This window comes from Desarmillaria tabescens, assembly GCF_030435595.1.
Source record: "Desarmillaria tabescens strain CCBAS 213 chromosome Unknown EV420scaffold_3, whole genome shotgun sequence".
NCBI classification, from domain to species: domain Eukaryota; kingdom Fungi; phylum Basidiomycota; class Agaricomycetes; order Agaricales; family Physalacriaceae; genus Desarmillaria; species Desarmillaria tabescens.
Genome location: NW_026848302.1, coordinates 852,296 through 870,004, shown reverse-complemented (window position 1 = coordinate 870,004; position 17,709 = coordinate 852,296). Strand labels below are relative to the sequence as shown.

The window sequence follows — 17,709 nt, the reverse complement described above, 5'->3', positions numbered from 1 at the left end:
GAGAACATTATATACCGCAGATTTGTGACGGGAATTGCCTAGCTAGACGGCATTTGAATTACTAACTCAAAGGGACAAGAACATGCTGAAATCTTCGTCTGGCCGAGGGCATGATAACAGACAAGGCAGGCATAAAAAACGGTAACATCAAACAGCTATCAAAGCGATCAAGCTGAGTTCATTGGCATACGAGAACATAGAACAACAAAACAGTACGATAATGCACAAGATCTGACTGCACCCCTGTTTAACTCTCAGCTTTAGCCTTAAACAACGGGGGGCTTCGTTCCAGGTGTAAAGGTGTAGGTCAAACCGCACTTGCCGCAGTACTGACGGTCCTTGTGGAAAGCCATCTACCATCCCCATATTAATACACAGCATCAAGGAAGAAGAGATGATCGCTTACGAAGATGCCGGCACCACACTCAGCAGTGGGGCATTCACGACGGAGACGCTTAATTTTGCCGTCGGAGTCGACCTTGTAGTATTTCAAGATGGACATCTTGACCTTCTTACGCTTATGCTTGATCTTCTTGGGGGTCTAGATATGGCGAAGAATGGGTCCACAATCACACGTAGAAGATGGACGGGGACTACATACGTTGTAAGTCTTCTTCTTACGCTTCTTGGCACCACCACGGAGGCGCAACACCAAGTGCAGTGTTGACTCCTTCTGGATGTTGTAGTCGCTCAAGGTGCGACCATCCTCGAGCTGCTTGCCGGCGAAGATAAGACGCTGCTGGTCAGGAGGAATGCTGAAAATCACTGTCAGGAACTACAGTAAGCCACGTCGAACAGATACGCACCCTTCCTTGTCCTGGATTTTGGCCTTGACATTGTCGATAGTGTCAGAGGATTCCACCTCAAGGGTGATAGTTTTGCCCGTAAGGCTGCAATAGTTTTTTGAGCGGCATTCACAGCAACGAAGGCAGAATACTTACGTCTTTACGAAGATTTGCATCTTGACGGACGCCTTTGTCTCTCCAACGATGTGAACGGTGGAATCGTCAACAAAAGCAGAGCCGGATGTGGTTGATGACAAAATTTGAGCGAGACAATTTTCCGTCCTGCAGGAGATTTAAGTTCAGACTCCGATCCGGAATATGCCGGAACAACCTGTAGCGCGAATGGCCTGTTTGGCATCTTGTTGGACACTCTGACTAGCACTGATCTACGGAATGCTTGTTGTTTGCCTCGTCATTTGAAGCTAATTGGTTTTTCTGGAACTGTATATTCTTACACACAAAAATAGTAGCCCACACGCTCATGTGACTGCATTATGTGCTTCGGGCTTTCCAGGACCCTGTGCTGCCTAAGTAACAGAACTCAGATGTTTTCTATAAGGATGGTATTGCGATAACTGTTGCGCCACCAAATCAGAAAAAAACGCGGAGTCCTTGGTCTCTTTGTTAAACAGCTTGTTGTCCCTGCGAGACTTTTTTCGAAGCCATGTTTCTGTCGTAGCTCGGCTAGGTGCCTCTAAAATGATCCTAACTTACGCCGTAGGCTCTCAGTTCCGGGACTTTGGACGAGCATGTCCATCTGGGAATTGTAGCCCTGGTCTTGGTGCTACTACTTGGGCATATAATAGAAACTGATTTCGCCTTTCACTTCAGATACTCGGGCCGTCTATCTACGCAAACGTTATTTTAAATGATCAGACATCCTGATGCTTCTGTTTATCGAATCGTCTGGGGCCTCGGTGACGAACCTTCGTTCTTAATATTCGCTGCATCTCATCAAAGCTCCAGGTCACCGCGAACTTACGACCTTGAAGTACAACCGATATTTATTTCTGCTCTCGATCAACCTCAAAGTTCACATTCTTGACATTTATTGAACGTCGTTGGGATAAGCACTCTTGGGAGGTCGCTACACCATCCGGCCTGGAAGCCTTAAAGATGATGCTTCTTTCTCTCTCTGCCGTTAAAATCTGCAGTGTGATGTATTTCAAGGCGGTACATGCGACTTCTTTTACCTTTCTCCCCTATATTTACCATGTTTACATGGAGTTTAGAACCCTTTTGTGATTTTTGATGTAGTATTTTTGAAATGTTGCGACTTGTTTAAAGCTCGACTTCTTTGGAGGCTGTAACTATATGAGTGTACGAATTCGTGACGTCTTGGACTCTTCGGTTGAATGCATCGCTTAGGAGATAGGGCTTATATATAGAGCAGTCATTAGAACTAAGGTTGCCATTTCATTCTAGGACGCATTAGGACGGGTATCAATCGATGACCATAAGCCTACAACTGTCTTGAGAGAATATTAAATCATACCAAGTCATTTCCGTACCTGGACCTTTGTTTTTAAGGCTTTTAATGACTATACCAAACCCCCAAAACTACTTAGGTACGAGCATGCATGAAGCCACGTGACCGCGGGCTGGTCAAGTGAACATCACAAGTTACTTACTTTCTCGCTTCGACGACCATGAGCAGCGACCGTGACTTGGAACGACATCTATAAGAGCCCATCCACGTCTCATCTCAGTCTCTCGCCATTTGAATCAGAAGTCTTCCGGGAATCCGCCAAATTGGCGGCCAACGTGAAGCTGGTCGCTATCAAAGCCGAGACGGTATCAGTGGAACCCAATGAGGTGCTGCTCTATCGTCTTATAGAGCTGGAAGAGAAGATGTGGCTGGCGTTGACGTTATTCAAGACGTCATATGGGACGTCATCAGCGAACAGCAGGGCTAGGAATCTACTGTAGTTCTCTCCTGGCTAACCTTCCAGATTACTGACGCTGATGAGTAGGAATTGCATTATTCACCTACAATCACATCTAAACATGCTGTGTAGATCGGCTTCCAACCCCCACAGCGAGCTTATCGAGCCGGGAACGGAATGTTACCACTCCAGGTTTGAATGAGACCGGGTAACGTGTGGCACTTCTTCTACGATCATGAAAATACTAGAAACGCAGCGTCATTCCCACCTCGCATCGAGAAGGAGTCCGCAATTAGTCCGAGTAAGCTCAGGCGCCATTAACGGTACAGGCTACTATTTTTGCCTGTGTCCGTTCCAATTCGCCTTCAATGGAGGTCACCGACGCCACCCTCAGTGGCTGCTATAGACAACTCAACATATTATACTGCGATGCTAATGTCTTCATTACAATGCCTTCCGACGCGGCGGACTAGAACTAATACTGGAGGCGAACCTGGTGAATCATTCGGCTCTCATAAGCCCCCTCTTTATTTGCTGCATCCTAATCCGTGGAATTTTCTTCACACGCAATACCATAGTTGGTGGACATTCCAATCGCGTCAAGACTGTTTTCCAGGAAGACTGTTGCCTAATGTTTTCTTTGCAGGTAGACCATCTATTCCTGTCAACTGGTATACAGGTATCTATCGTACATCTACTTATTGTCACGACAGTACGCATCTTCTGGTAATCTGCGAGATGACACGACTTACAAGCCGACTCTTCAAGGTGGTCTCATTAGTTGGGGCTACCGAATTAAGCTGGGCTATAGCGGAAAAGACGCGGACGAGCGTACAAATATGCTGAGACGGTGAATGAATTTTACCGCCCAGGCATGCCGTTCTACCAACACTTTGGCGGCTCATTAACCCCCGCGCATGCGACGCATCGCGTATTTGATAGTGGCATCCTGTACAATTGCAACCTGAAGCTACAAAATCGAAGGCTACCATGACTACATCATATGTCTACCGCTAGGTGTTTGCTTTAGCATCCTTTCTCGTTTCACCTTATCTAAAGGATCTCGATAGGTTTCAAGATAGCGTCGACAATATTCTTGAACGAGTAGACGCGCCAAATTTCAATTGCAGCGCTATGTAGACGGTGATCAATATCGTGACGTCGATGGAATGTCATTCGATCCGAGGGGAGATAGATGGGAGGTAGGATGAGGTCGCTGATTGCTCCAAAAACTAGTCCGGAACTGCGCTGGAAGTGAGATTTCGGTATCCGGTAAGTATCAGGTGCGGTTTATTTCCCGTCTGCTATTAACCGGATATACTCACCACCCTGTTATTCAGATCCGTACCGCCAACCGGCTGGCAGCCTTTAAACGCGACGCGTGAAGTCATTCAAGGCCTAGACAAATATTACGGAAAAAGATCGGCGGTGGCTGAGCGCTCGCTGAACCTGAACAGCAAGGCTACGTAGATTATTGACACAACCGATTCGGATGTGAGTCGCTTGCGACTGTTCGCTTTTCCAACGTCATTTGCTAGATCAGCTACAGATGGTCCTGACAGAGCTCCAAAAACACAGAAGTACTTTCGGGCGGTCAATATCATTCAGTGGACCAATAAGGCCCAAAGGTGACAGACGTCTGGACCTTTTCACCTCCCGCGAACCTCACCACCCGGACCGAAGATCCTTTGTTTCAGCGATATCCCTCTGAAATGTGTGCTAGTATACAATTCAGAGATTTTTATTGATGCTATCTTTAAACTTCTTCGTCTACATAGCCCGTCATTCACTGGAAAACAGCCATGAACATCACGAGAGGGCGGCGGGGCAAGGAGCAAGACGGACAAACAGAACAACAGACACAGCGCGACGAAAACAAACGGATGCAAAAGGGTGCGAGGAATAGTAAGATGAACAGAGGTATGTAGGGTAGTGAGTCAGAAAAAGTGAAACGCGCGAGTGAGTGAATAGATTAACGGCTCAGTGTACTGTAGGTAAATGAACTGAAAACACAATGGATTATGCTGGAAAAAGGTGGGGGTTCGCAAAAATGTTCCGTGTTGTTATTGTCCGGTATGTATAATGTCGTTGTGCGGTCCGTCTAATGCAGGGCGGGAGCAGGTCAAGGTTGAAGGTAAACATTAAAACAGATGACATCAGTGTGATCTCATGCGGCACTATACAAGAAGAGATTGTTTGTAGCCGCAATCTGTTTGAAATTTCGCACCGTCAGAAACCTGCCACACGGTAATTAATCAGCGAATCAAGACTCACAGCAATAGTGTTTTCCCTCGGGTGCCAGCTCGCATGCAGGATCTTCTTATTGAAGTCTAACGCCTCGAGCGACATCTGGTCCTTGAAACTCCCCGGACGAGCTCCGTTCTTCACCCCGAGCTTTGCCCCAGGCATGGCACCCCCAATCTTCCTCGCCTTGAACGCCGACTTGTCTGCTTGAAGAACAACGTCATTTAATGTGTCTGTATCGTATATCCGGAAATAGTTGTGGTATGAGCCCGTCAGCACGTGTCTGTAAAACATAGCATTAGCATCACAGCTATCAGGGCGCATTGCGATACACACTTGTCATCACCACCCCACACACATTCGAACTTGTCAAATATGCAATCGTTCTCGTACAGGTCGCAGAGTTTTCCCCGTAAGTGGTCGTGAATTGGGATCGTCTTCACAGGCCGCGATTCCATGTTAACATCCCAGATCTTCAGGGATAGGTAATCTCTTGACAGGATATACCTCCCGTCATGGCTGAATTTGACATCTGAGATGGACGATATGATTTCTGAAAAGAACGATCGCGTTGTAGGGTCTTCCTCTTCCTCAAAGCCTGATGGCAAGATGCATTAGCAATCAAACCGAACAATAAAGGAGGTCAAGGCGCTGACATTTGGCATGCCGATCACACAAGGCAGAGTCTCGCATGTCTGCAAGTTTGATGTTGCTTTTTGAACTTGAGTACATGAAGAGGTTGCAATGTATTGGATGGAACTCCGTGGCTGTGATGACTTCAGTTAGCTCTTCCATGTTGACGGGCTTGATGTCCACGATGTCTATAGTATAATTAGGAGTACGCTCTGGGGTAGCAGCCAAGACACGTACTGAAACTTTGGTCACTGATGTTGAGGTTCCAAAGGTTAATCCGTAGATCATCAGCAGAAATATACGTCTCCTGGTCTGAATTCACGGAGATCGAGTGTATGTGATACGCGTGAGCGTTTGAGTAGACTTTGCGGGGTACGGCAGCGATGATGTTGTCCTGGAGGGCCATCCGAGGCAGTCTGAGGTGATTGCGCGCTGTAGGTGCTGGCAAGGATTGCTGGCCGTTATGGTGATTTGATTCTGAGACCACCCGTAATGACTTCTCAAAAACCTTCCACAGCTTGATTGTTTTATCTATGAAAGCTAATCAGGGACACAGAGCGGAAGAACTACCTTGAGACGCACCATTTGTTGATAGCAGAAAATGTGCCGAATTCTGTCGTTTACACCACTTGATCTTGTTGATCTTCTCTTCAATTTCCAGGGACTTCAAGTAGTCGAACTCTGGCTCATGTGACTGGAACTCCGTGTAGAACTTGTATTCGCAGCCCTTTTTCTGTTCGCGAGGCAGGATCGACACAAGAGACGATGGAGGCACAATCAGTGAGAAAGTAGAGAAACAGATCTCGTGAGCTACTGGACCGCGAAGATGGATAAATCCACGCACCGATTCATTACGCTCGAAAAGAACTACTCGGCCCGCCCTTGTCGCCTGTAGCGAGATAGTTTCCCGTAGAGTCAAACTCCACGGTTGAGATGATGTCAGCTACAGCGGGTGGCGGCGATCAGTGCGCAGATGATGACAACGCCCGACCACAGTAAGACGGCGGGCGATAGCGACGACACGACGCACCTTCTGTAATATCCTCGATATCGCCCTTGTCACCAAAACACTGAGCGAAACGCCAGCCGCCTGAGCTTAGAGGGTCTTCCATGTCGAGTCGGACGATGAGCAGAAGGACAAAGATAGGATAGAGAGAGGACTATCGGAGGAGATGGTGATGCTTGAGAAGAAAGGTGTGTCGCAGCTGAAGAAGACCGGCTGGATTGCTTGGATGTGGTGTGTGTACTACATAAGGCTCGGTCCTGCATGTGGTCCTTTTGTTTGCTCTTGTTTTGCTGCACCCTTCATCGGACAGCGCCCGTATTTCTCCTTCTTATTCTACCATCATCACCAGTAGCAGCCATGGCTATCGCTCCCATTACCGGAATGCTCAGAAAGAGATTTATCGTTGACCTTACCTGCTCCCTGAGTCTTGCAACTGCTGGCGCTTACACTTTCTGGTATGTCTCTCTTTTTATGCTAGCTTCCGCCGCGTGTTGACTCAAATGTCACATAGGTATGGCTACCACTTGAAAGCGGGTATGCCGATACTGTCTTTGCCTTGTTTCAATCTTCACGTTACTGATTTGTCTCTAGTGGAGAACCAGGAGAACTTCTACCTCCAACTGGAGAAGGCCAAATTGGCGAACCGTCAGTAGGAGAGAGGGGAGATGGGACCGTGCGCCTAGACCTTTGTCCAGAACAAATCCAAGAATTAATCGGAATTATGCATTTTCCCTCTCTTGTGTTCAGTTAGCGGGTGGTCTGATAAGCTAAATGCAACCATATTCCTACAAATCCAACAAACAAACGAATAATAAGTTATCAACGCCGCCGTCGCGCGTTCAGCCGCTCGAACTCTACGCAGCTTTCTATGACCTCGCTTTCAATCTTCTTCACCTTTTCCCAGTCAGTTCCAAATCCAAAGAGTCCAATCTCTGCCTCTTTTGCTCGGTCCTTTTGGTCCAAACCTCGTCTGCACTCCGAATAAACACGCTCGGTGTAAGCGGTGTCCACACTTCTCTCAAATTTTGCCACCGCCGGTCCCCGTTCTGCGTTCGAGCTGGAAGCTGAAGATTTTTGTCTCGCTACTTCCGGACCAACTACAGGGTGACTTGTCCACTCTCCGGGATTGACATAGTATTTGACGCCAAGGTCTGCTGTTTCCCTCTCCACTGAATAGCGAGAGCCCCCTACAAACGAGTAACGAGGATCCGGGATAGGTGGAGAGCTGAATAGATTAGGTAGTGCTGATAGAATCGAAAATCCGAATAATATGAAGAGAGGCAAAAGTTGGACAAGTAATGACCGCGGTTCCGCTGCTTCCTGTTGTTGCCGGCGAAGTGTTGGCCCTCCAGCGCGTGTCGTACGGAAGCCACCAGGTCCAAATGACGCCGTGAATACTAAATTAAATCAGATCAGGGCTGACAGAGACAATGCATGGGAGCGCACCTGGTCCACCACCAAAGCCGTTACCGAAACCACTTCCACCACCAAAGAACATATTGAAGAGGTCCTCAGGGCTAAGCTCGCCATCGAATCCTTGACCCGGACTTGCGAATGGGCGAGATGAGAATCCTGACGGCCGTGATGACATGCCTCCGCTTCGGTCCTCTGGGTCAGCGCCGCTCTGATCATAGATAGCACGCTTTTGAGCATCTGAAGACAGTCAGAAGTGCACACAGTAGGGGTACAGAAGAGAGCATACCCGATAGGACTTGGAAAGCTTTAGAAACCACTACGAGAATGTCAGTATGTGGGAACATTTGATAAGAAAAGATTCACTTTTAAAAGCTTCATCTGCACCAGGGGCGCCGTTCTTGTCTGGATGCAAAGCCAGTGCCAGCTATAGATGCAAGGTGAGATTCAAAGGGGCCCAAAGCTGTATGCACGCACCTTTCGGTATGCTTTCTTCACATCTGCTTCTTCGCAAGTCTTGCGAACGGACAGAATCTCATAGTATTCCGTCACCTTGCATGCCCTTACCCTCTTCACAACCGATATTTGTTCTGCAGTATACTCTCTCTTTTCGCCTCCAATACCTCCAGCGGTCCCATTTCCCATAGAACTTGACGGTGATGACGCATTGTTCGTATGCCGATGTCTAGTCCCAGATGATGAGGGATGCGCTTCCGTGGATGAGGATGACGAAGAGGGTGTCGAATCAGAGCCATTCTCTGCCACATTAAGGGACGCCAGCAGCTTGAGTGCTTCGGGCGTCTCAAACAGAGCTAGAGACTTCTGGCAGAATTTACGGGCGGAAGGGTAGTTTCCTGCATCACGGTGCTTCTGTGCAATGGCGAGACACCGGATGGCCTCGTCCTTGTTGCTCTCCATACCGAAATTAGCGGTAGTTGGACCGACGTGGAAGAAGGAAGGAGAAAGATGATGTAAAGTGGCTGGGTCCACTAGGGTTAGGGTCTAATATTAGCCGAGTGTAAGAGGATTTGTAAGGCGTCTTCCTATGCAACGACCACAAGTGGAGGATTCGGAGGAGCTGAAGAGGTTTAGGGCAGAATGGAAGGCAGAGGTCGAGCACAGGAGAGCCGCCGCCGAGCCCAACGTCAAGGACATTGTCGACAACAGTGAGCACAGGCCTGTTCATCATTTACCTCTGCCTACTCCATCGTCTCCCACGAAGCCCCAGCACCGCGTATCTGCTCTTTCTCATGTACCTCTATCGGAAGCGCAAGGATCAGCTCTAGCCGTGTACCGGAGTGCTGTTGCCCACGAGCAACTCGGTGACCTAGACGAAGCTCTCAGGCTGTATCGACAAGCATTCCGGAAGGATCCCAATGTCGACAGAGCATACCATCGCGAAGAGATCATCGCTTCGTCTTTATCCGCGCAATTACATGATAGCCTGTCCGTCGTTGCCGAAGTCCCCGTGCACAAGACCAAAAGGACTAATATCGTATCGGCTACTACCTCTTTGGCAAATATAGTAGCTGGTTTTGCAGAGAAGTTGCACTTCGAGCCTGAGGTAGAGGAAGAAGATGTCCATCTGCGGAAGCTACCAGATGAGGTCCTCATCAAGATCCTGACTAGACTTGACCCCACGTCCCTTGAGCGATTCGCTACAGTCAACCGGAAGGCTCGAGTGTTCAGTCTTGACTCAACAATATGGAGGTGAGTATCTGCCATATCACATCAGTTACTTGGACATACTGCGTGTCTTAGGAAACTGGTCATCGCAGCATACAGACCACCCCAGGTGCCCAACCAAGACGAATTGAATGCCGCGGTGGAAAGGTGTCTGTACGACTATCGCAGGGTATACATAGAGCACCCTAGGGTGCGAATGGATGGTGTCTACATTGCCGTCTGCCACTATATGTAAGCCGACTACCTTTTACTTGTTTTCATTTTGGCTCATTCTCCACAGTCGTTCAGGACTGAGCGAGAACTCTTGGGTGAATGTACGTTTCTAATCTCTCCAATATAACTTCAACTCACTGTGCCCTAGATCAACCATTTGATAACCTACCATCGGTACCTGTGTGTATTTTCTCCTCTATCCTTACTTCCCACGACACTTACACTTGCCTAGGCGTTTCTACCCTAACGGACTAGTCATCTCGCTTCGTACAAACGAAGAGCAGCCTCCACAACATGTTATACCCCTTCTGAAACCTAGTCTTCGTATGAAGGTATGCTTCTTCTCAACTCTTTAAAGCGTTCATGAACTGATCTCCTCAGGGATGTCTATTTGGGCGCTGGATGCTCACAGATACAACAATTTGCATAACAAATCTCGTCGATGGAAGTGGACATCTACCCATCCCTCCTGATACCGACTTTTCCGACCTATCTGACGTCATTTTAGCCAATTCTGACGCGATACGTTATGTCTTCAGCATGACCCTCTCCCTCCGGTCTCGTCCCCTTGGGAGATGGAACAAGTTGGATATAATCACATTTAATTCGGTGAACATAGAGACGGGAGATGCGTCTCCTGTTGTTATGAAGCACGAGAGGTCTTTCTGGTTCTCCAAAGTTCGGTCGTTTGCCTGACAATTTCGCCGCGGATTAGTTGGGCACATGTTGGCTCGCTCACCGTAGAAATCGTATGCTGTTATAGATTGCCAGGGTTCGACGCGGCAATGTGATCAGAATCACACTTGTAATCTATGTGTATGTTATATATGTGTGGGATTGATTAGATGTCGTATATAGCCTCGAATCTGGAAAGAAGACTCGTGTAAGTATGATAAAAATAGGATGTCAGTAATAACATTAATTAGTACGCTACATAAGCAACACAGAGAAGGGGGAAACCAGCGTAAAGGCCAAGCCAAAAGACGACGTTTCCAAGCATCTGATTCTGCTTGATGATGGGCATTCGGCTCATCGCGATGAGAGGTATCTGTATTAGCTGCAGGAGGAATAAGTACATCCTGGGACGAGGGTTAGTCCATAAGGAAGTCACAGCGGAAAGAAACGATACCTTATTTTCTGCGTGACGATAACCATAACGAGTTCGTGTACGCATGCACTCAGAAAAAAGGTTAAGAACATAGCAGACGTTCTAGATAGCTTATAGCTGGCCATAGTCGAGGCATAAACATGACGCAAAAGGAACATGTGTACTGGCTTGTTCCATTTACGAGAAAACTCATCCCAGGAAGTGGAATTCCACCTATAGAGCAGAGATCTGCATAAGATTTGGTCTTGTCCTGTCAAATCAGCGCTCACTACGTGAAAAGAGGGATCAGTGATGATTTGCATCCCCGAAGAAGACGACATACCCAATCATCGTAGAACCGTCGGTCAGCAAAACTAGGGTCACTGTAAGAACACGCTTCATGGCACTTTTTTAACGCTTACTATGAGAGCTCGGCAAAAGCATTACATATGCATTCTGCAGAAAGTAAGCCCACAAGTCTATTCAGGTATTGATTTAGATCACTGACCGAAAATGATATAGAAAAGAAGGAGATAAGCCAGCATGAATGGCAAAGAAAGGTCGAGCAACGACCGAAAGAAAGATCCAGTCGTTTCGGTCCTTGGTAGTATGAAAGTCTCGGTGACTGAGTATAGGAGGACGAAGGTACCAAATGTTGCGGTCTATGAACGTAGTCATCAGAACGTGTATGGAGCAATAACGCAGAGAGTACCGTTTTCTCAAAAATATATAATGGTCGAATTCTGCAACACACGTCAGAAACTGTATCAATGTATATGGAGGGCTGAAATAACTTGTCTGTTCTCGGATACTCTAGTTCATATACCAAAGTAGGGATCAATTGATACACAGCGAAGTTTTTGAATGTGATGTTATTGGGCCAGACAATGTATTCCGGCCCAGGGCTCCTGAGTTCCTCTTGAAGTTCGGTATATTCCTTTGCGAGATCCGATATATACTCGTTTGGGTGATCGATGAGTGGATGAGGATCAAACGCGGATGGAATGACCTCGGCGGTAGTCTTCTGCTTCACATTCTCCGCGGTCACTGCGACTAGTCGCCTTCGAATCACAGCCGCCGCATTTGCGTCAACATAGGAACCTTGCATCCCTATAGGAACCGGAGGAGTCCCGACTGGAGAAGATATGGACGCATCGCTATCCGAGCAGGTTACACTTGTAGCGTTGTCTGCTTCTGTTCGACGGGCAATAGCATCCGCAAGTGCCTTTTCCCAGCCACCAACATGGTCAGTGGCTTGTCGTAGCTGATCGAGTATAACCTGGGATTGTTCGGTGATGTATTGCAGGTACCCGTTCACTGACATGTAGGAGTGCATCTTCATGATCATAACCTGGACAGGGGAATGTCGGAGACTGCTCGAGAGCAAGAATAGGTATACATACAAGAGAGTGTAGAGTCAAAAATCCAGACTGAACCCATGGCCATTGGCTATAAGATGATATAAATTGAACGGATGATATCAGTAGACCGGGAACGAGGTACATACCGGTTGAAAGTCCACGTCACAGCAGTGAAAAGAATGAACGTTTGGATAGTATGTTGAATGAAAACCCCCGTCCAGTAATATCGAATCCAACCCTTGCTGATGGCTTTCGCGAAGGGGACGCAGATGATAGTACTACCAACCAGGGCCGCATCGCTCAGCGCTAAGGTGATAGCATCCTTGGAGAGGAGAGTGGCAAATCGAAAATTGAGGGGTGCGCCATTGGATTCGTAGCTATTTATGTATGTCCTGACCATGAAGATGAATATGGATATCCAAAACAAGGAGAAGAATCCCTGTTCAGAATTAGATAGATTCTGCGGCAAAACGTGGCACATACGCGAAATTCGTTGTTACCAGACGACTCGTTATTTGTGTCAAAGTGGGAATTTCTGGGAGCAAAGGTGATTAGGGCCCTTAGTTTCTTGGACGTACTGGAGCGAAATGGTTTGGAAACGTAGAGAGTACCATCCTGCGTCTCGAATCCTCCGCTCGCTGTCCGTGATGTCACTGGGGCCTTTGAGACGGCATCTAAAGGCATCATGAAAGTTGAAAATGAAATGAAAATGAAGGAGACCGAGGAGCCGGGCTTATATGTTGAAATGAATATAGTTGATGACAGTGAAGGGAGATGTAAGCGATGTACGTCATCAACGTGATTTGCTTGGCTACAACTCCTGAGTCCAAATTTAATCCCGGCTTTCTTAACCGTCATGGACCAGGTATTTCTTTCGCCTTTTCTGCTTTCCCAGCGCGTTGAAGCGTCCATAGGACTCGTTTCGACAACTTTTGCAGAGTTCATCGTCCAGGGCTACGCCATCATCAAGACCTGGAGTAAAACAGTACGTCGGGCACGGACACCATGCTTCGGGTTCTCACATATATTCACTAGGGCTAAGACCATCAGTGCTTCCGAACCTGCATTCAAGCCGCGGAAAATAAAGAAGGAGGCAAAGTACCGGGACCGAGCAGCTGAGCGGAGAGTCGGCGGAGGGAACGACTATGCACAGGTACGCGATATCGTGGTATCACAGCCAATCTCTCACAAAATACAGGTTGAAGCTGTCCTAGAGGACTTCAATAAGCGTACTGCTGACCAGGGTAAAGATGTTGTGAGGTCCTTCGGCTGGCTGTTCCATTCAGACGCACTCACATTAACCAGGTCGATGCGCAACGCGGCTACCTCGGCGGAGATAGCGAACACACCATTCTCGTCAAGGGGCTTGACGTGGCATTGCTCGAACAAAATAAGATGAAAGCAGCCGCATCTTCGGTAGATGACGATACGCTTGAGAAGGCGTTCTTAGGAGAGGTCCCAGAGTCTACAGTGCCCAAGAAGCGCACTCGGGAGGACATCGTTCGCGAGTTGAAGGCTAAACGATCAAAAACGGAAGATTCGCAGCAGCCTCCAGCCAAAACGGATGCGCCCTTACCAAGTAACAAGTTCAAACCCATCGGATTCAAACCGATAGGCCAGAGCGATGCTGAAGTCAAGAAGAAGAAAAAGGTGAAGAACGGGGACAGGGTGAAAAAGAAGAAGCAAAATGTCGAGCTGACGGCAAAAACAGAAGGTACATCACAACCTGCACCTTCAGAGCCTCCCAAGGACTCCCCCAAACCACTTCCTGCACTCAAGCCTTCGGAACCGGAGCCTGAGCTCCCAGAAGATTTTGATATCTTCGAGGGCGCTGGCGAATATGAGGGTTTGGATGTCGGCGATGACGATTCTGACAACGATACTTCCCCCCTCAAAGAGGACAATTTACCTCTGGACGACAAACTACTAAACAAGCCCGGCGGTTGGTTTAATGATGATCTACCACCTCCGGTTACTTCTCAATCCAAGTCACCTCTGGATGCGGTTCCGGCACCTGTCCCAGTCCCAGTCCCCTCCGTTCCTGACGAAGATGAGGAGGAGGAAGCCGACAACGATCGCCCTATACGATTGGTACCTCTTGAGAGTTCTGCTCTTCCATCCATCAAGGACTTTTTGTTGATGGACCAGACTGCTGGATCCGCGGAGAAGAGACGAAAACGTAAGGAAAAGACCAAAGGTGCAAAAGACGCAGGCGGTGAACCGAAGAAGTTAAATGCAGAGGCAAAGGCTGACCGGGATTACAAAAAGTCGGATCGTTGTTTCTTGTGCCCATTACTAACCTATCTGACGCGTATCATTGCAGGTTAAAATCATATCAGGACAAAAAGGCTGCCGGAAAGTCATAGGAGCATTTGAATAGCCTGCTATATATTTAATACAGGTCTTCATAAATCGGATCTGTTAGGATGCCCTTGCAACAGCTTGTTAACCGTAATAGTCCGTAGATTTGTGTCTGCGAATAGAGCGCGAACGAGTCTTACGAGTTCATCAACCTCAAAATCCACCAAAGCCCCTTCTTCGAATAAGTATGTTATGTCTGCCATGGATGCTTCCTGTCCAAGAAATCAGCATGCTAGCATTCTGCGCGAAAAACAGCACTGACCAAAAGCTCTGATAGATAAGAGTACTTCAACCAAGATGGCGCATACGCTACCACAAAAGATGGCTAAAGAATATTTAGTAACTAAGAACGTGAGCACGACAGAGACATACCTGTTCCGGATTCTCGACGAATAGTCCTTCAAGAGCGTGGAGAATACGACATAGCTCAGCCAACCGTCTCGACTCTACCTCCGGGATATCAGGCAAGGCGAGAATGTCCTCTAGGACCCTTGACAGTGCCGCCTCTGTCACCGAACCGATAGCCATGTAGTATTTACTCTTCGTGAGAATCCCCCTTCCAACGTTGTGCGAGTCGCTTGATGTCTTGCAAAACTTTGTTGAGGGCCGCTTCACATTCATCATAGCGGTCCTGGTCCCCTGTGAAAGTGAACCTTACAGCGCCATCCCTGACGATCTCATCAACCGATTGTCTGTGTTGTTCCTACAGAGAAAAGTCAGTTTGTCAAGGATAGCAACTCTGATAATTATGATTAGTGACTTACGATAATATCATCCAGCCAACTGTTACCCAGAATTTCCAGCCGATGCTGAGACTCTTGCATTCGATCTTTAACAGCGCCCGCGTCAATTCGCTCGAGCTCTTGACTGAGATACAAGCAATCATTCGAAAAACGCAATGGAGCATCCAACGCAGTCTTCAGCTCTCCACTGAACACCACAGGGTACAATGCTTTGTACAGATCCACGACCGATGGTGCCGTCTGCAGCAACAGGTTTCCTTTGGGCGACTTTGATGGCGGGAAAATATTGGAAGTAGCCAACTCTGCCCCTTCATTAAGAACGCCCTCAACAATCTTGAGTATCTCCATTACCTGTCCCGAAACTAAGTAAGTTTCCGTCAAGGTGAGCTTTGGCGGCCGCTTTTCCGGCGGTTTGTGGGGAACGTTAGTTGCTGCCGTTTTCCGAGAGCTTGTAGGAGAGTTTCCGTTGACGCTTGTTTTGCCTTTATTCGCCGCCTTTGCCAGTGCGTCTGCAGCCTCGTGGGTCTGTGTGGGAGGAACAGGAGCAGCAGGTTCATCCGCAGGTATATCGCCCCAAGGATCATCCCAAGCCGTCTCCTCAGAAACGTTCTCGGAGGATTGTTCTTCATCGTTCCAACCCAAGCGTCCCCGGGATCATTCTCGTTATCACCATTTTCTCGCTTTCCTTCATCTGACTCTGCATCAAGTTCGTCATCGAACCCCCAGCCATCTCCGTTTGATTCCAAACCTTCGACTTCACCTTCTGCCTGTGTCTCTTCTTTTCCGTCGTCAAATCCCCACGCGTCTTCGTCGCCAGCAGGGGGGTTATCATCAGCTTGTACTGGGACGACAGTAGGCTGACGACTTTCCGTTTGTAATTCGACTTCCACAGTGAGAACGTCGTATTGATTGCGCAGTGACATGATGAGAGTTCTTGCTGCGTCTAAAATCTGGAGTCTCCTTCGCCGTTCGTAGTGTCCAGCTACACCGTCCGCCCAATTATGTATTGAATTGTCGTGTTGGTCGCCTCCAAGAATGCCTATAATGAATTTATCTTCGAATTCGACGGCGTGTCGAACGAGATCAAGGAAGGGAGGAAGTTTTTTGAAGGAAGATGGCAAGGCGGGTAACAAAAGATTGTTGAGAACACTAAGACTTAGTGGTTTGCACAGTGATCGGGGAAATTGAACCTGTTGGGGTTGAGGGAGAGAGGAGAAGAGGTGGGTGGCAAGGAAGGAAAAGACATTCGATAGGCTGTCAATTTTGTTCTCTCCAGAAGAATGGACGCAAGATATTTCGTTTGATGATATAGTGACGGAGATGTCTTCTTGGAGTATACGGTCCACGTAATATGTCGTGAGGTCGCGTCGTAGAATGTTAAGGTGGTTCACCAAGGCTTGTTCGGACAGAGATGATAGCACGTTTGAAAGATCAAGCATTGTCTCTGATTGCCGGACTTGCACAGAAGGTCGGACAATCAAGGATTCTGGAGACATGGATATGATTCTGGTATACGCCTCGCTCAGTTGATCTTCAGTACGAGCTTTGGCAGAACGAAATTTGTTCTACATCCAATAAGAATCATATGTTGGACGCGAAAACAATTGAACATACCTTGAGGTCGACAAGAATATTACTTTGCACCAACGGTAGAGGAACATCGGTAAGTAGTACCTCCATTTCCTTGCAAGCGGCCACAGCATCTGAAAGCTTTCCGGCATTCACAAGGCCATCCAAAGATTCGAGTTCCGTTCGACACCGCAGTAAATGAGACAGGCAGTCGTGAAGCACATTTGCTTCCGCGTTCTCTTGCGTCAAGGTTGCATGTTTCGTAAGAGAATGCATTAACGTCGGTATCAGGCCTGTCTATGGAAATAGGTCAACGATGAAATCCCAGAGATAGTGACTATTTACCTCTGGCCGTGACAACTTGTCGGAGAGACTGTCGACTTCGCTGGTCAAAGATTGCAGACGTGTCTGCACAGACTTGGCTGACGCCAGCTGCTGCTCAAACTGGGGCAAGTCTTCATGTATCCGTTCGCGTATCCGTTTCTGCGGAGGCGAATGAGTGACAGACGTGTATGCCTTGAAGAATATTGAGTGACCTTGGTAGCGTATATGGTATCGTTGAGTTCTTGGATCCACGACGACGCCAGCGCCGCGTTCAGTGATTCATTCGTCGCAGCGTCGATTTTGTTGAGGATACTTGACGAGACATCCTGGGGAGGAGCCCGCCGAGGGAGATGGGAGGGAATGGGAAAGGCCATGACGGTGGTGGCCGTTGACGCGTT

The 17,709-nt window shown here is 48.0% G+C and overlaps 9 protein-coding genes across 9 annotated transcripts; 4 read left to right on the top strand and 5 right to left on the bottom strand.

Moving 5' to 3' along the window:
• Positions 1 to 14: 14 nt before the first annotated feature.
• EV420DRAFT_1506601 (ubiquitin-40S ribosomal protein S31 fusion protein) lies at positions 15 to 1,260 on the bottom strand. Its single transcript, XM_060471327.1, has 5 exons — positions 942 to 1,260; positions 807 to 890; positions 602 to 755; positions 407 to 541; positions 15 to 353 (listed from the first exon to the last, which is right to left on the bottom strand). Exons 1-5 carry the CDS (start codon positions 959 to 961, stop codon positions 267 to 269), a joined length of 480 nt encoding a protein of 159 aa, XP_060337588.1. The 5' UTR covers positions 962 to 1,260; the 3' UTR covers positions 15 to 266.
• A 1,062-nt stretch (positions 1,261 to 2,322) lies between these two features.
• Positions 2,323 to 3,525, top strand: EV420DRAFT_1474401 (uncharacterized protein; the record flags this gene model as incomplete). Its single annotated transcript, XM_060469205.1, has 7 exons — positions 2,323 to 2,353; positions 2,443 to 2,710; positions 2,804 to 2,863; positions 2,920 to 2,972; positions 3,145 to 3,167; positions 3,318 to 3,350; positions 3,385 to 3,525. 7 exons carry the CDS (start codon positions 2,323 to 2,325, stop codon positions 3,523 to 3,525), a joined length of 609 nt encoding a protein of 202 aa, XP_060337587.1.
• Positions 3,526 to 4,482: 957 nt separating this feature from the next.
• EV420DRAFT_1699245 (WD40-repeat-containing domain protein) lies at positions 4,483 to 6,660 on the bottom strand (the record flags this gene model as incomplete). Its single annotated transcript, XM_060479473.1, has 8 exons — positions 4,483 to 4,880; positions 4,946 to 5,198; positions 5,252 to 5,513; positions 5,572 to 5,736; positions 5,786 to 6,079; positions 6,131 to 6,358; positions 6,417 to 6,491; positions 6,579 to 6,660. 8 exons carry the CDS (start codon positions 6,658 to 6,660, stop codon positions 4,839 to 4,841), a joined length of 1,401 nt encoding a protein of 466 aa, XP_060337586.1. The 3' UTR covers positions 4,483 to 4,838.
• Positions 6,661 to 6,873: 213 nt separating this feature from the next.
• Positions 6,874 to 7,302, top strand: EV420DRAFT_1506587 (uncharacterized protein). Its single transcript, XM_060471326.1, has 3 exons — positions 6,874 to 7,009; positions 7,066 to 7,088; positions 7,146 to 7,302. Exons 1-3 carry the CDS (start codon positions 6,912 to 6,914, stop codon positions 7,205 to 7,207), a joined length of 183 nt encoding a protein of 60 aa, XP_060337585.1. The 5' UTR covers positions 6,874 to 6,911; the 3' UTR covers positions 7,208 to 7,302.
• Positions 7,303 to 8,943, bottom strand: EV420DRAFT_1506584 (uncharacterized protein). Its single transcript, XM_060471325.1, has 5 exons — positions 8,445 to 8,943; positions 8,334 to 8,394; positions 8,257 to 8,286; positions 8,001 to 8,207; positions 7,303 to 7,951 (listed from the first exon to the last, which is right to left on the bottom strand). The coding sequence occupies exons 1-5, from the start codon at positions 8,883 to 8,885 to the stop codon at positions 7,374 to 7,376; spliced, it is 1,317 nt and encodes a 438-aa protein (XP_060337584.1). The 5' UTR covers positions 8,886 to 8,943; the 3' UTR covers positions 7,303 to 7,373.
• A 69-nt stretch (positions 8,944 to 9,012) lies between these two features.
• EV420DRAFT_1636025 (uncharacterized protein) lies at positions 9,013 to 10,562 on the top strand (the record flags this gene model as incomplete). The annotated part of the gene is made up of 6 exons (XM_060476531.1): positions 9,013 to 9,677; positions 9,729 to 9,884; positions 9,934 to 9,967; positions 10,015 to 10,046; positions 10,099 to 10,198; positions 10,248 to 10,562. The coding sequence occupies 6 exons, from the start codon at positions 9,013 to 9,015 to the stop codon at positions 10,560 to 10,562; spliced, it is 1,302 nt and encodes a 433-aa protein (XP_060337583.1).
• A 226-nt stretch (positions 10,563 to 10,788) lies between these two features.
• Positions 10,789 to 12,998, bottom strand: EV420DRAFT_1260813 (MBOAT, membrane-bound O-acyltransferase family-domain-containing protein; the record flags this gene model as incomplete). The annotated part of the gene is made up of 10 exons (XM_060467028.1): positions 10,789 to 10,945; positions 10,996 to 11,218; positions 11,293 to 11,327; positions 11,376 to 11,409; positions 11,462 to 11,615; positions 11,666 to 11,696; positions 11,748 to 12,304; positions 12,357 to 12,402; positions 12,461 to 12,753; positions 12,798 to 12,998. The coding sequence occupies 10 exons, from the start codon at positions 12,996 to 12,998 to the stop codon at positions 10,789 to 10,791; spliced, it is 1,731 nt and encodes a 576-aa protein (XP_060337582.1).
• Positions 12,999 to 13,170: 172 nt separating this feature from the next.
• On the top strand, positions 13,171 to 14,642 carry EV420DRAFT_1636023 (uncharacterized protein; the record flags this gene model as incomplete). The annotated part of the gene is made up of 5 exons (XM_060476530.1): positions 13,171 to 13,179; positions 13,229 to 13,299; positions 13,350 to 13,467; positions 13,513 to 13,569; positions 13,620 to 14,642. The coding sequence occupies 5 exons, from the start codon at positions 13,171 to 13,173 to the stop codon at positions 14,640 to 14,642; spliced, it is 1,278 nt and encodes a 425-aa protein (XP_060337581.1).
• Positions 14,643 to 14,719: 77 nt separating this feature from the next.
• EV420DRAFT_1617178 (Centromere/kinetochore Zw10-domain-containing protein) lies at positions 14,720 to 17,685 on the bottom strand (the record flags this gene model as incomplete). The annotated part of the gene is made up of 9 exons (XM_060475208.1): positions 14,720 to 14,887; positions 14,938 to 15,000; positions 15,048 to 15,215; positions 15,271 to 15,378; positions 15,440 to 16,027; positions 16,057 to 16,983; positions 17,033 to 17,284; positions 17,333 to 17,470; positions 17,524 to 17,685. 9 exons carry the CDS (start codon positions 17,683 to 17,685, stop codon positions 14,720 to 14,722), a joined length of 2,574 nt encoding a protein of 857 aa, XP_060337580.1.
• Positions 17,686 to 17,709: the final 24 nt, after the last annotated feature.